This window comes from Corvus cornix, chromosome 15 (assembly GCF_000738735.6).
Source record: "Corvus cornix cornix isolate S_Up_H32 chromosome 15, ASM73873v5, whole genome shotgun sequence".
Taxonomy (NCBI): Eukaryota; Metazoa; Chordata; class Aves; order Passeriformes; family Corvidae; genus Corvus; species Corvus cornix.
Window position 1 is genome coordinate 10,589,683 of NC_046345.1, and position 16,691 is coordinate 10,606,373.

The 16,691-nt window shown below is 45.6% G+C and overlaps 1 protein-coding gene across 1 annotated transcript in view; it reads right to left on the reverse strand.

Annotated features, from left to right (window-relative positions):
• The window catches only part of BICDL1 (BICD family like cargo adaptor 1), a 49,158-nt gene that overhangs the window by 12,094 nt on the left and 20,373 nt on the right, over nt 1–16,691 (reverse strand). The window contains exons 3-8 of the mRNA XM_039561074.1: nt 6,474–6,590; nt 5,800–5,811; nt 4,297–4,443; nt 3,161–3,340; nt 2,649–2,867; nt 1,389–1,532 (exon numbers count right to left, since the gene is read on the reverse strand). Of these exons, the coding sequence (XP_039417008.1) occupies nt 1,389–1,532; nt 2,649–2,867; nt 3,161–3,340; nt 4,297–4,443; nt 5,800–5,811; nt 6,474–6,590 (819 nt within the window). The remainder of the gene's footprint in view (nt 1–1,388; nt 1,533–2,648; nt 2,868–3,160; nt 3,341–4,296; nt 4,444–5,799; nt 5,812–6,473; nt 6,591–16,691) is intronic.

Consider the following 16,691-nt stretch of genomic DNA (forward strand, 5'->3'; position numbering starts at 1 on the left):
AGCAGACACAGGGTTCCAGACTTGCAATCCAGGGCTAGTATTCTGGTCCCTCCTGGCTGGAGAGTTTGGGGAGATCAGACAAGCCTAAAATCCGTGAATAAGCCTCTAAAGGTCTCTGTCAGTACTGCTAGGTTGCAGAGATCGAGCCCTTGTCTCCTCCATCTCAAGTTTAAGGGCAAGGAGGGCTTGTGTGTGGCGCACAGGACTGTGGCAGCATGGCCAGGGCAGTGTCTGGACTCATGTCTCACTGGGGGCAGAAGTCTGGACCCTCAAAAGTGTCTCTTGTGATGGTCACATTGCTGAGAGGAACAGTCCTGGGGGAAAGATGGGCTCCAGAGCTGCTCCCCTCCCGTACTCTGCCCCTCATCAGCTGCTGTGGCAGCAGGACATTTCCCACCCTCACACACATGCAAGCCATCACTGCCAGGGTATTTAATGATGCTCTCACACTTTTCTCTTTGGTCCCATGGTGGGGGCTCCCACAGCCCTATAAAAGGCTGTCAGACCCCAGGTTGTGCTGACTTTCTGAACAGGGATGTGTTACCCTATTTACGCTTCAAAGGGTGATACAGCACTGCTGGGAAGACCAGCCAAGGACATTAATCCCATTCCCTGCTCCAGTGCAGTTGCTACTGTTTCTGCTGAAGCCTCCAGATCCCCTCCAGCATTTGGAGTCTTGTCCCACAGAGACAAGGACTGCCAAGCATCTCTTTGGATGCCTGTCTCCATTTGCTGCTCTTGGCATAGGGCCTCAGACAGACGAAGCTGCACTGGGTGTGGATGCAATGGGATTCTGGGCTTTGGGTGTGGACTTGGTGTTGGGACTGGATCATTCCTTGCTGTTGAGGTTGCCTCAGCTGGTCCCTGGGGTGCTGCCTGGTGCCCAGCCATGATTAGGATTCTCTGGGAGTGCATTTCTGAGGGTTTTGTGATGCTGCTGTGGATGGGGTCAAGCCCTGCTCCATGCACAGCAGAGCAGCACTGTTATATCCATGGAATGGGTGCACATACCCCTCACAAGGGCTCAGTGCAGCAATTCAGGTTAGCCTGGATACCTTTGGGTTTCCAGTACCCCATACCAAGCAGCCTCGTACTTTGAGGTCTTCTGCTGAGAAGAACTTAAGCAACAGAGATTGGCTAAAATGCAGATTCAGAGAAAGGCTTAAAGGAAGTTTGGCTGCGTGAGATGATGCCTCGGATGGGCCCCAGACAATTTGTCAGAAACTCTCATTCTAAATGCTTAAATCCTCTGCATTTGGTTTAACAAAGTCTCCCTCATCCAACCATTCTGGCCTAAATCCTCCTGGGTTATTTATCATGTTGGTCTCTTTGACGAAGGATGAACACTGGTGTTAAAAGACCATATGTAAAGTGTGGGAGTTGCTAACCTGGCTGTGCAGTCGCTGCAGCTCCTCCAAACTCTGCCTCAGTTTCCCCCGTTCTCCCTCCATTAATTCCCTCAGGGCTCGCGAATCCTCACTTGTTCTCCTGATCTGCTCCTCTAAGGTATCATCGTCGCTTCGCCGAGAGCTCTGAGAGCGGGAGAGAAATCTCTTGCTCAGATTTCACTTTAAAAAAGGCAATTGCATTTATTTGACACCAGTTTGGGAACAGGGTGCTAAACAAGGAAGAAGAAAATGTGAAAATGTGACTTCGGTAGAGTTTTTTGTTCCCATATACCTCCACAGTGGAAATGTGCTCAACCAAGGGTAGTGTTTCTACACGATGCAAAGAGCATGCAGCCCTTGGCATAAACCAAATTTAGAGACCTGCTGCCCATTTGGTAGCCAATGTGGCTACAGTCTCTGTTTGTGGACCTTTTACAGGACTCCCTACATTTTGTTTAACAAATACAACTTCATCTCTACACTCAGCCTACAGGTGCTTAAACGAGGAGGGTGAGTATTCCCTCACAGCCCCCTGCAGGGATTGCACTGTTTCCCTCACCACAGCACCCCAAGTAAGTCATAATGGCAATGCAACCAGCTTGTAGGGAATGGCAACAGGCCTGATTTGAGCCACAACAAAAAGTGAGGTGTTCTGTTTTAATTCTGCACTCCTGTGGATGCTGAGTAGTCCCTCCATTCCACCCTCTCCTGCCCAGCAGCCTGGAGCCACATCCTTGACATCATCTTGTGCCAGCAAAAGCCTTCACCTGCCACAGATTTGAGTTTGGCAGCTCCTGCCAAGACATTTGTACCCAAAGACAATTCACAGCGACAGAACCTCCCGACATAGGGGTTATGATGTTTTTGTGATACTATTACTAGTAAAGCAAGGTTAGGAAAGTCCCAAAGGAAATAACTGATGTGTAAGGCAATCTGCAATATTTCCACATTGAAACTCTAACTTACTGAAAATCTCAAAGTAAGCCTACTTTTATTAATTTTCCAGAACAACTCCCAGGCCAATGACGGTTGCGCTTGAAACTTTAGGTGGTCTGAGCACTGCAGGCTGAAACCCCATGTGCTTGGCTCTTGGCTGACCATTGAGACACAAGGAGTGGACTATGCTCTGTGACTGCCCATCTCTGTGAGCCACAGAGGTTTTCTAGGAAACCAGGGCCTTCAAGATCCAGCGGAACGTGCAGCAAGCTCTGGGCCAGGGAACGTGCACAAGCCAAGGCCCTCTCTGTGCCACCAACTTACCGTGGAGTCTGCCCCGTCCAGCACATTTTGTATCAGTCTCTTGAGCTCACTAAGAGCTGCCCGCAGGCTCCCGGCTGGGACGTCTTTGGCTGATGAGGTTTCTGAGGACTCGTCCATGGAGGAGTCTGTGGACACGGCCGAGTCGGCGCTGTCATTCCCTCGCAGGTGGGAGCAGAGGTACCGCACTTGGCAATATGCTTCCCAGAGCTGCAGCCTCAGCTGGAACAGAGCCTGGCATTAGCCTGGGGCATCAGAGCCATGGAGACCCTCCTTCCATGGTAAAGTGAAGTGTGTGATTGCCAGTCCTCACAAATATTTGCCATGTTGGTTTTGACATGGATGCAGAGGTTTACTTTCACATGGTCAAAAGGGTGTGTTGATGCCAGACCCCAATCCCAATTTTCCGGCCTTTGGTTCAGCTACAAATCCAGATCAAATGCATTAAACTCCCTTTTGCTCTGGGACTGGTCACAGAGGCCCATGGGCTTTCCCAGGGGCTGGAGGGCAAATACCTGTTCTCGTTCTTGCTCCAGCTCCTCTGCCTCCATGCTCTGCTCTATCTCAGAGAGCAGGGATGTGCTGGTTGTGCTGAGGTTCTGGAGACTTTTCTCCTCGCTGAGCTCCTCCACCTTGCCCTGCAGCTGCCGGTAGGACAGCCTCACCTCCTGAAGCTCCAGCTGGCTTTGGTGCAGCTTGTGAAGAAAACCAAGGAATCAGAAAAATATTAATGGAGGTGATAAGGACTGGATCAATGTCTTGGTTTGTGAGGGAGCTGGGAGGGAGGAATGAGTGACACAAAACAGGGTTTCCAGCCAGGAGGAAAGTACTCTTGGCTGGTATTGCTATTTATTTGAGCTTAATAATCTCCAAGTGTCATTAGACACTGTTTAGAATCCAGAATATCCAGAAAGATAAAAATAGCAGGTTAATTAGCACTAAAACGAGAAACATTGTGAAGAAGTTGGGACTCAGGTAAAGAAATTTGCTGAAAACAACACAGCAGGAAGTGAACCCAAAAAGAAAGTGATACCTGCATGTTTTTAAAAAAAATATACAAACATATATTAAAAAAAAGGAAAAATATTCAGGGCTGTTTTGCAGAGCTGAGGATTCAGTGCTTGGCAACCCACAAAAGTGAAATGGAAAAATCCTGCTCTGCCCTACGGCCCAGAGGTGCCAGGCTTTTTTCTGGGGAGTGACATTTGGTGATTCGTGGCTGTGAACACCATGGAGATTATTAGGAAACCACCTGAGCACTGGGATCTAAGAGGCCAGTGACTACCCTCTGGAACAGCGGGGTCTAGAGAAGCCCCTTTTGAAGCCAATTCTACTATTAAAAAAATTATAAAATGAACTGCAACTGGAGTCCTCTGATTCTTTTTGCACTTACCTCATTTCCCCAGCACCCTGCCCCACTCCCTTGCTCAGATCTCCCTCCTAAGCTGCTCTTTGCTGTCAGGATGCCTCATTGGTACTCCTGTTACCTGTCTCCATGGAGAACACCCATGACCTTGCTTGCTGCCACTCTTGCATGAACCATTTTATTCTTCCAGTTGTTCTGTCTTCCAGTTTGTGGCCAATTTTGCCCCAAATAATGACTTTTACTGCATCTCCCCATCCCTTCCCCATCTCACTGCTGCCTCTTCACCTGCAGATCCTTGTCATGGCTTTGTCTCTCCAGGATGAGGACTCGGTCCTGCAGTTCTTCCACGGTTCCCTGGAGCAGGTCGTTCTCCTCCATCATGGCACTGAGGCGATGCTCCAGCTCCCGCTTCCTGTCTGTCAGCATTTTGATCTGCGGGGCAAAGAGAGGGCCCTGTCAGACTTTGCAGGAACCAGAGAGGAGAGACACCACATTCCGAAGAGAGAAATGAAACAGCAAAAAGCAGAAGGATGTACACAGGTGTTCTGTACCTGTATGAGAGAAACTACCTCCGTGTGTGGTTTAAAGCTTAGGAAAGCTCTGAAAGGAAACTCCTCCTTCCCCAGGCTGCAGGGGTTGGGTATGCATTGGAAGGTCAGGGAGTGGGCAGGAATATTCAAAGGCATTAAGTGGAGACCAGCCCTGCCCATCCCTTGCACCTTAACATTTGAAAGACTGGGCAAAACTAGTTACTTTTCCTGGCTGGTCCCTGATGGTGGCATTTTCTCCTGTATGGGTGCTGGAGACCTCAAGGCGAGCCAGAAGGATCCAGGGTGAGTCAGTGGGATCCAGGGTAAGCCTGTGGGATCCTCCTCCCCACAGGACTGTGCCACAGTACCGCCCATAGCTGTTCTTAATTGGTGTGTGTTCATCAGGTCCTCACCAGGGATTTTTCTGTCTTTTCACTTGTGAAGACTCCTTTCTGTGTCGCTTATTTTTAGCCTCCCAGTGATTGGTTGCCTTCAAAATTGGTTCATTTCTTTTAACTGTCAAGGGCAGTGATTTCAGGCGAGGGACAGTGTGCCAAACAAACCCTCCGTGACTCAGTTAGCTGGGAACAGTGCAAAGGATGAATCAGCACTAGCCAAGGTCACTTCTTGTTTCACCACAAAGAAGGAGACTTTTCCCACATTAGTATACACAGGATATCTGGGGTCTGGTATGCCAGCCATTCACCAGTCCAGTATAACCTTAAATATTCCCTATGGCCTCCTTGCAGTTCACGGAGCATAGACAAATTCAGCAAATTCCCTCTTGGCCTCTTTGGGACCTTGTCTCTTTGCCGCTTTCCAGGTTGCTGGAAAGATTTGGCTGCACAAAGGAATATCAGCCAAGTGTGTGGACTTGCTATTTCTGCAGAGTAAAGGCTCGTGGAGGTATTGGAAAGCTGCTCTGAGGTGACTAATGGTTTCTGAGATGTCTCTGCCCACCACCATCATGATTTGTGTGGGTTGGAGAAAGAAAAATAAGAGGTTTAATGGAGAGATTGTATCAAGAGTTCATACTTGGTGGGCACACCAAGAATGAACATGCTGTAAATAACCATACGACAGAAAAAACGTCACTCTGCCATGAGCCCTGGACCACGGGAAGGGCACAGGGGAAAGGGTTTGGAAAGCAAGAGACAGGAAAGAGAGGAGGAGGCAAGGTGTGGCATGCACGGTAGCAGGCATGCATGGTAACAGCGATGTACGTGCAGGCAAACCCTTTCCAAGCCTCCATACTTACTTCAAGGACCTGCTGCTCCACACCAAGGGGAGGGGAAGAAAAGGCGAGGGACCAGCAAGGAGCAGGTGGGAGCAGGAGAAAAGAAATTGAGAGATTTTAGAAGCTTTTCCAGACAGCTTTTAAATAAAAGAAGTGGTTGGGTAGTAGAACTGGACATCTTCTACCCATCTAGTTCCTGCCTACATGATCCCCAGTGACCCTGTCAGGCAAGGGAAAAGGAAGGAAGTTGTATCATTCCTGCAAATGTACCTGAGTTAAAACAGGCAGGGGCTTCTTGCTTTCCCAAGTAAATGTCTCAGAGGCAGGAGAGGATTGCTGCTTTCTTTGGAAGCATGATGAACAGGAGAAAAAACCCTTGCAGACCTTTCCACCATGCCCACCAGCGTTAATCTGTACTGGGCAGCAGCCCTGCAGGAGCACAGCCATGTGTATGGAAGATCCTTCTCATCCGTTCATTTTGCAGGAATGCTGTGGCTGAGGCAGCACTGGAAGGTGCCCTGGGCCAGCCCAGCCAGAACACCATGGAGCAGTCCTTGCTGGGGGAGTCCTTTGCCCCAGTGCTGCCATCCCTCTGTTGGCCCCACCAGCTGACTGTTTGCTCAGCTCAGAAAGAGTCATTATACAAGCTCAAACAGCCCTGGCTGCTTTCTGAAGGAGGGAGGCTGATGACTCACCTCAGCCTGGAGGCTCTCCAGCCGCACGATGTGTTGGCTGCTGGAGGAATTCTTCTCCCGAAAGTCCTCCCGGAGGGTGTGGACCTGCAGGGAGAGCTGCCGCTCCACCTCCGACGCCTGCAAGGAGACACCATCTGGAGTCACCCATAGATCCAAAGCAGCCATCTCCTCCTGCCCAGGGAGACCTGCCCGGATATAACTTCTGCACAAACCCAGTTTCAGCAGAAATTCAATTCTGCACAGTTTGGGTGAGTGAAAATGTCATCCTGGACAGACACTGGGGAGAGCTGCCATTTAAACCATGTTGATTTTTCCCTTGGGGCAGCCAAGGGGACACAGCCTGTGTGTTTTTTCCACTGTAAAAATCCATGATGACTCCTGTGTCCTACAGGAAATTCACTTAAAAAATTGTAGCCTAGCTGGGGTTGAAGAGAAGACCAGGAAACACTCCTACTAGATTTACACTCTCTTAACCTCTGAACATCTTTGGCACAGCTCTCAGATAACAAGTACTCTTTGCCTCTGATTCCCAGCTCCTGTTAGGGCCAGATGGAGAACATCCACTCCACATGACTGTCTGTGCGGGATCCCTGGACTTGTCCCTCTTTCCCGTCTTGAAGGAGGGATGCCCGTCTTATGCAGGGTCGTTTGAGGACTGCAGAAAGGCCATTCCTACCTGCAGGATCCAGGCTTGAGGTAGCCCTTACAATGACAGCTTAGACATGTCAACTACTCTCCAGACAGCTTTATGGCTGATTTTTACATGTGAACACACTTGTTTAGGCTTGTAAGACAACATAAGGTTTTTATGATGAAACCCTAATGAGACAGCACAAATGGATGATTTTCTTTTTAATTAGCTTCCATCATGTTCCATTACACTTAGGCACAGACCTCCAACTATGCCACATGGGCTGGAATTGAGTTGATTCCCCTCAAGAGGTGGCATTGCTGTCCTGCTTGGGGTGTGTCCAATGGCAAAAGCCACAATGCCTTAGACAGGAAGGCAAGATGGGAGGGAGGGATTGGAGTCAGCAGCTGTGGGCAGGTTGGGAAGAGCATCCTTAGGCCTGGCAAATGTGGGTCAGGATTTTCTCTGGGTGCTCTGATAGTGCCCAAGGCAGAGCTTCACCAAAGGGTGCAGTGACCCTGCTCTAGCAGCTTGTGACTGGAGCAATGAGCACACAGATCCAGCCTGAGCTGCCCACAAAGGCAACACTGCTCCCTTTAAAAAATGGTCCCTTATTTTGCAGAATCTGCAGCAAAATATTCCAAATCAGAAGCATGAAGTAAAAGGCTGTTACAGCTCCATCACGTGGAGGAAACTGTGGTGGCCCCAAAACTGTTTGCTTGGAGAGGCAGCAGCAGACAGAAGTGTGGCCACCAAATCAGGCTCTGACCACTGGCCTCTGAAAAGAGAAAAGAGTCCCAATAATAAGAAATAATCTTGTCTACCAATTGCTTTTTAGTTCCCTTCTTATACTGTTTTTCTCCTCTTCTTTAAAGCCCCATATCAGAACCCTTTGCATATTGCCTCATTTATTTAATAAAGCTTCCTTGCATGGGCAGAATATACAAAATATAATGACAGCACAGCACTATAGGAAGGTGTTGGTTATTTTTCTTCCCTTAAGCAACTATAGGTTGCAAAGCATCCTGAGCAGCTATTAATTGGTGACACTAAAGAAGATGGACGGATTGTGCTTTTTTTGAATTATTCACTTGGTTTTGTAATGACTGCTGAAACATCTTCATGCTGAAACACTCTGCAGGAGCTATCAAAGATGAAAAAGCACCAGATGAAAAGCACTGAAGGATTTTGTCTGCAAGGTGCTGACCACACTCCCAAGGAGCACAAGTGGCACCAGAGTAGATGACACACCAGTATTTGATGGTTCACTGTGTAACATAATTTATATGCTTGAAGAATTCTACCTACAGAGAGTATAAATGTACAATATAGCAGTAAGGAAACAAGGGAGTACTTAATGGCATTGTAAAAATTCCTGGTAAGAGAATATATAGCTGCTCTTGCTTGTTCTGCTCCTCATGGCCAGACTGGAGCAGGTGAAGGAATGAGCTGCAAGGATGATTCAGATTGTGGAAAGTCTATTATATGAAAGGAGTCTAAAAAAAGAATGGCTTGTTTTATCTCATGGAGTGAATGCTGAGAGAGAACTCCCTATAAATACATCACGGATGAGCACACAGAAGGGAGAAGCGCTATTTAAGCAGAAGCACAATTTTGGCAGAAAAGAAAGATGTGAACAAACCGGATAAGAGTATATTAAGGCTGGCAACAGGAAGATTTCTACATTTCCAAGGACCTGATGTAGGATTCCTCTTCCTGCACCATTACAGTAGTAGAAATGGTGGCAAAAAAATAACTTTGTAATGGAGCTGGATCACTTTATCATGCAGCTTCTTTCAGAGGGCTGCCTATGACAGAAGGGAAATGAATTGACCTCAAAGGTCCTCTCCAGTACCAGGCTGCTTGCAGGACTGTAAGACTTGTATTCACCAGCATTAAATCATCATCTGGAATTTATCTATGTGCTGCCCAGCTCACAGGCTCACATATCTTATTCCCACAATTATAACCCACATGGAGGGGAAAAAAGGACTCAGTTATTGTTAGTATTTAGAGCCCTAAAGCAGACAGGATGTCACAGTGTCACCTCAGTGAACACCATTTACATCCTGCCTCATGCAGTAGAGAAAAGTAAAAATAACACTAGCTTTAGCCTCACACAGTGCAGAAAATATTCTCTGACCAGCTGTTTAGCAGAAGTAAACAGAAATGTCTGTAATTTGTGTTACACACAGGCTAACACAGGCTAACAAGAAAAGTCTTCATCCCCTTTTTTTAGACAAGAAACAAAGTTTTCTGAGTGGAGCTCTGGTCATGGAATCTTCCTTTTCATGCTACACTTGTTTCAGAGGTTATTAATCCTGCTGCCAAACTACCCTTTCTAATTGATTATAAAACAGAGATTTTAACATCAACTTGCAGTAATTTATGAAAGCCACCTTGACAGTGCCCAATATTTCTCAGGCTTTATGGTGTATTTTCATAAAGTGTCTGCTTCAGTTCTCAGCACTGCTGTTGATGTGCACCTGTACATGTGTGTTTTAAACCATGAGCTTACCACTGATTACTTCTAATGGTCTTTTTACTTAGTGGCATCAGTGAAGATGTAACCTTCCATCTACATTTTCTCTTTATTGCTCAATATGGCTTTTGCTGAATGGAAGTGAGTTTCTTCTGCCTCAGCCAGCCTGTGTGGCTTTCTCTTCTCCATCAGTGTTTCCTAAACATTAAAAGCTAAATCTTTTGTGGTTATGTCAATCATTTAGCAATGCACTGATTTTGCTAGAGACAAGTAATATTCTTTGCAGAAAGGCAGACACATATTGCTCAACATCACAGCTTTGCTCTGTAGTTAAAAATGAATTAATTTCCTGGGTATGGCAAATTGGCCAACACAGCCACCAGGCAAGGTTTGGAACCTATCTGCAGAAGCATAGACATCAATTCACAATTAGATATAGCCAATCAACTGTGAGATTTGTTTTCTGTTCTTCAGGCAAGGTTGCGACGAGATTTGGGCAGTGCAAGAAGAAAGAAAGAGCAGGAGGACATTTTGGCTTCTGCTCTAGTTAAGGGCTTTTCATCACTGCAAACTTTTAAGTTTTGCCCGTGATTAATTCCCAAGTGCTAAAATACACAAAACTGTGTAGATCTTTGGCAGAAAGAGATGCTTGCCAGTTACAAGAACTCCATGAGTTTTAACATCTGGAATATATGAGCAATAAATAAATAAAACAAATACAAATAAATTGGAGCACTGATGTTCCTGTGAAGTGGGGATCTTTAAGAAGTTTGGGATGGACTGTGACAAATTAATGGCTTGTAGGTTAGTCTTACTCAAAGAAAACCTTCCTTTGGGGTAAGATTTGATAAATAAAGCTAACTGTATACAAAATATCTAGCTATCAGTCATGTCAGGAAGAAAAGGAGAACGGAAAAAGTTTAATAGACTGTAGCTGGGTGAAGAAACCAATGTTTCCAGTTGATTTACTTTTACAAAACAAGATGATTCAGATTTAACAAAGGATATTGAAAATTTTCTTGCCTAAAATAGCTAAGGAAGAGAAGTCCTAATTAGTGTTGAATTTGTAACACTCAGGAGAGCATGTTACCCCTTTTATTAATTTGCTAATAGCTGAGTTCAAGGGACTTCCCATTCCCACTGTGGTCCCATTAACACCTCATACCACTAGTTGCTGCCTCCCCTGGCTGCAGGTTCCTGGATTCCCAAGTCTTCTCTGGAAGGAAAATATATTTGGCTACTAAAACATAACCAGAGGAGGAAACAACAACAACAACAAATTGCTTAAGATTAATAATTTAAAAAAAAATTGTTAATCTGGCTTCTGAGGGAAGCCCCAGAGGACTGGAATTGCTGCCCTTCCACTGCAGCCAGCACTCTGGTGCTGGGGAGAAGCCTGGTTTTATGGGATGCTTGATCCATGTCAATAAATCAGCTGTTTCCCAGCCCTTGGCACACTGGCACCATAAACCACCATCAATATTTTGAACACCTGGAGGTTGCTCAGTTTGGGAATCTTTGAAAGATTTATAGCAAAGCTTTTAATGCAGATCAACTTCAAATTGTTATTATTAACCTACCCAGGAAAGTTCTTATATAATAGAGGTGCTTGCATTCACCACCTTTTGAGGCCTGCAGCTTGTATTTGCTGATTTATGTGCCCAGAGAGATTCCCTGTGAAATTCTCTCCAGAGAAGAGCTGCGGCACCCTGGTGGGCTGGCCAGATGCCCACCCAGCTGCTCTCACCCCCCCTCCTCAACAATGGGGGAGAAAATAAGATTTAAAAAAGCTCATTGGTTGAGACAAAGACAGTGAGATTATATACTATTAGGGGAATTTGAAGTTAAAACAGTGACTGGTAAAGTAAAAGGTAAAGCTCAGACTGGCCATTGCTGGGGACTACAGTAGCAATGGGGATTTTTGTGGTGAGGGAGAGGATGGAACTGTACTGAGGGTGGATACTGCCCACCCTGGTGGGGTTGTGATGGTGCCCCTTCCCTTGTGGTGTGAGGAGGTTTTTTTGAGGCTGATGTCATCAGTGGAGTTGTGAAGTGTGGGTGGCAAGTGAATATTTTAATGACCATTATTAAATTACCATTTTGCTGAGGCAAGTGGTGGAATTTATTTGCTGCAGGTGCCCAGGCACTGCCAGGGGAGCTAAGAGACCCTCTAGGGCGAGACTGGGGCTGCTCCCAGCAGGATGGACATGGTGAGTTCTACCCCAGCCCCTCTGCAGGGCAGGGCTGAGCCTGTCATTCAGTGCCTCTGGAAAAACGCACTCAGGAAAGGACAAAACACCTTCTGGCAGTGACAGCTGAGGTAAAAAGTGTAAGAAACAGCCCCATGAGCACCGTGGTTGAAGGAGGAGTAGGATGAGATTTGGCTAGGCCTTCTCCAGAGACCTCTTCCCGCTTCTCCCCAGTGCAGCACAGGACACTGGAGCTAGGAAGTGCTGGTGAGAGTCAGCACTGCCCCCATCCCTACCAAATGATGGAGTTGGGCTAAATCCTCCTCCTTGCCTCATCCTTCACTCTGCTACTGCCCAGGCGTGGGGGATTTAAGGCTGATGAGCCTTCCCTTCACCAGGAAACAGGCTGGCAGAGCCCAGCTCCATTGGGTGGGGGGCCCTACACTGACAACAGGGCAGGGGGACAAAACAGGAAACAAAAGAGCCTCATTTTTCCACAAATTGGATCTGTCAAGAAAAAGGAAATCAGAAATCTTGATCCAAAGGATTGCCAAAGCAAGGAGACTAAGTAATGGAGGAAGGGCACTGTTATGACTCCTTTATAAGCACCAGGCTGGGGACATATTACTGATGGGGAAAGCCTCATGGCTACAGGATTAAACCTATTCTGAGAGGATCCTGTGAGACAAAGGGCAGAGGTGGCAGCTTATGCTAAGCTCTGCACTACTTTCAGAGTTTTGACATTTTGGAAATATGAGCCTTTATTGCTTGCATGAAAGTGAGAATCTTTTGTGCAGATTTGTTCCCTTTCCCTTCTGTAGGACAAGTGGGAAATGCATAGTGTGTCCTTTGACCTCACTCCTATTTACCTGAGTTTTACAATAAAAAACCCCAAGAATGTCTTTCCTCTCAACAAGCCCTAGCTGGGCAGTGGCTGTTGCGGGTGGCAATGGGTTAATGCCCATCAGCTCTGATGCCTCACACCTGAGAGGCAGAGGCCCAGCAGGGAGCACCTGGGGCTTTGTATTTTGGGGTGGGGTGGGCTGGCACCTGCTTCTTGAGGTGGAGTTAAGAGTGGAGATGTTTAGTTCCTCGATAGACACATCTATGAAGCTTGGCTCTTCTCAGGCTGAAGTTGAATTGCCTCTTTTTGGGAGGTGAAGTGTTCGAATCGTCTGTCTTTGGTGCCTTCCTATATTTCTTGTGACTGGAGGACTGTAAGTGTGGCTGGAGATGGACAAAAGTTCCTGTTTTTTTATTTTTAAGTGTGCTTGAAAAGTCCTTTCAACAAAGACAGTGGACTTTCATTGCATCACTAAGCAAGGAGTGAAAAATTAGACAGGGTTTTCCTGGCAGCGTAGTTGTTCTTTTTTTCCCTTCCTGTAAGGTTAGGGGATATATCAGAACCAGTTTGTAAGGCAAACATCTGAATGCTTTGGGAAAGAGCTTAGGGGCATGAATGCCCCTAATGGGGTCTTCATCTTGTGTTTTAGTAAGTGCTCAGATAACTGTTTGATTGAGGCCAAAACCCATTATCTTGGGCTAAATCAATTTACAGGATTAGGAACTGCTGTTTAGAACAGAAGCAAGGGTAGTTGGGTGCCATATGGGGGCAACTCTACCTGGGTGTAACATCTCTGGGTCTGTTGCTTGAATGAAAGAAAGAGCTTCACAAGTGGCTGTGGGCTGTGTTTTAGGAGGTGCTTAAACATGAGCCTCCCTTTTTTTTTTGTGGTTTATTCTTGACCTAAGCATTTGGCTCTTGTGGAGAGGAAAACAGAGTGCGTGGAAAAATGAGTCAGCCAGCTTCCTGTGGGAGGGACTGCCGGAGGCATGATACTTTGAATGCTGCAATAAATTAGCACTGGAGATAATTCAGAGGACAAAGTGTGCCTGGAGGACACACCATGCTAAGTAATGCACGAAATGGCTCTTGCTTTCAGTGTGCAAATCCTGCTTTGCAGAAGAAGTGTGGGAGATAACTCTGCACAGTGTCTGTTGTGGGGCTCTGCAAAGTGAGCTGAACATGCGCTTGCTGGTAGTAGTTTGGCTCCTGGATGGTGAGAAGGAATGGGGTAATAACATGTAACACCAGCAGGCTCTTCCAGTTCTGTGGGGATGCTGCACATCACCTGGAGTGAAGCATTTGTTACCTATTTGCACATGAAGCAGAAAGGCTGCAATAATCAAGTCTGGTGGAGCTGAGAGGAACCACCACAATAATTCACTGCAGCACAGCCTGGGCCTTGTTCCAAGGGGGTCTGCAACCTTCAGGTTAAAAAGTCTGTCATTCCCCTCATGCCTGTGTGAGATAGCAGTGCCTGAAGTTTTGTACTGGACTAGGAATGGTAGAGGGAATGGTACAGTTTGAAAGCTGGATGGTTTATGTTTTGCATCAGTAAGTTCTGTGGTCTGTTCTCGTAGATAACTTCTAATTCTTAATTTCCACTAAGTTTTTTTTCCCCCTGAAAAAATGCATATTTTATCCTGATAGACCATTTTGGCCATTACCTTCGATGCAGGTTTTTAATCCAGATTTGACTGAGCTCAGTCTGACTTTTCTACATGAGCTAAAGGCTGAAAAATATTTCTTCCAGTAAGTTTCTAATGAGCCTAAAGTGTGGGTCAGATAAGAGGATAATAAAATACAAAATGCCTGACTAGTTTGGAAATAACTGAACTGGAAACATTAACCGGGTCATTAAAGCCTTTTGAAAACTTAAGAAGAAGGTTACAATGGTGGAGACAAAGAAATGTAACATTCCTTCCTGCTCTGAGAGGTCTTTCCATGGTAGCCCGGAGTCAGGACAGTCAATCTCCATTCTTGAATTAATTTTTTTATGAAATTGTTTTAGTCTAAGACTTTAAACCTGGAGGTGGTTCAAACTCAAATGGTTGTGCCTGGAAGAAACAGACAATAATTAAGCTTCTTGCAGTCTCTTGCTCTGGCTTTAAGCACTCTCTCCCCTTATTTGAAGGCAAATTAACTGAGTTCTACTGGGGATATCTAATATATGATGGCAGACTAGCAGCTCTGTCTGCTCTTGAAATCTTCATGTCTACACCCTGTTAAGCTCACAGTATACTGTTTTAGGATTCATTGGTCATAAGATACAAGCCAAAAGTTTTCTAGTATGTGTAGACCTGATGCTCAAACCTGCAGTTATAAACACATCTGAGTGCATGAAAATAGTGGTGTCCGTTACCATATACGTGAAATGAGTGAGTGCCAAAAAAATGGGACAAAATTCAAGGAGTTGGTTTAAAATATATTAAACTCTCCCAAGAAGCCCTCAGACAGGAAGAAAGAAAACATTTTCTCAAATGTATATTTAAATTTTATAGTAGGTTGACCTGGAGATGTTTTATTAGCTTTTAAATCCCTGCAAAGTTTGATTCCAAATAACTTCTATCAGTCCGTTTCTTAAAAACGGTGCTCATGTGTGTTTGCTCATTTCCTTTATAACTTGATAAATTTATTTCAAAAGTCAGAGGAAGAAGACCTAAGAAGTGTTTTTTTGGAGCTTGGCTTGACTACAGCAAGATGTGGAAATGTTTTGTGCGGAAGGCTGATTTCTCAAAGCCAATATAGTAGAACTTGTGGCTGCTTTCTATGGAAAAATAAGGAAACCCAAACCCTATAGTGAATATTGGCCAGGATGAAAGCTACAGCTTCAAACTATTCCATAACAGCTTCCTCTTCACTAAATGTTTTAACCACTGATAGGTGCAATAGGGTCATAAATGGAAGGTGAATGCCATAAAAAATGAGCAAGCGCATCACAGAGTTTTGGAAAAAACCCAGACCATGAAACTCATATGGCAGCATGTCACATTCCAATGCTTAAATAAAAAGGTACAAATCTACATTCTTAAAGGATTGTTCTGGAGCTGTTAAGTAACGTTTTACTTGAAAATGTTTCTTGGTCAGCTAGCATTTGATCTGTCCTTCTAAACACAAAAGAACCATGCTGAACACCTGCAGAAAAAAAGCTTCTAGAGAGATACCATTTAACCTAGTAGTGTTTCTTCCTGTACTTTGGCAGCCTCCAGCTAAATCTGAATTGTTCTCCCTCTTGGCAGTATGAAAAGATCTGTAGAGCATAAAGTCCTTGGAGCAGACTTTGAGCACAAGGTAGACCTTGCTCCTGGTGATTGCTGACAAAAGATAATTACAATGTGTTAGTAATAACATCTGAGCACTTTGCTCTGCTGCAGTTGAATCTATACTTTGTGCATTAAGATGGGTAATAAGTACAGGAACAGTCTCCTTTCAGCCCAGCTTTGCTCTGTTTCCACCCAGGTTGAACCTATGGATGCAGGTGCAGCAGATGCTGGAACACAGTATGTTTACCTTCTGTGCAGTGCCCAGATGTAAACATTGAGGGGCTTAGGTCTTTAATTCCCAGATCCTCAGGGCAGGGTTTGCCCTTCAGAGCAGTCTGCACCTCCACAGCTGTAAGTAGGGGCAAATATGCAATAGTAATTTCTAGTGTGAGCCAGAGCCTAAATTCACAGCAGGTCTATTCAAAGCTGAAGATAAATTTTCCAAACAACACCTGTAACCCAGCTTTTGGGAAGCTTGAGTACTTCTGCAAGTGGCCAGATCTTATGCATGCGCCAGCCTGGCAGGTGAGGTGCTCCTCTGAAGAGACTGCATGGCTGTAGCTGTGGCCAGTGTCTGGATGAGGGGAGGGTCTGGAAATATGGATCTCTCCTTGCAGCTTTGTCCTCCTACAATCTTGCTTTTAAAAAGCTCTTGCATTAATTTTATTTAAATAACAGCTTTTGGCAAACTCACTGGCATTTTGGTACTTTAGGTCCTACAAAAAGCCGTGCTTGGAAATACAAAATAAAGCAAGTAGATGTGGAGAGGAAATGTAGCTGAAAAACGAGGTGGGTGCAGCACATGCTGT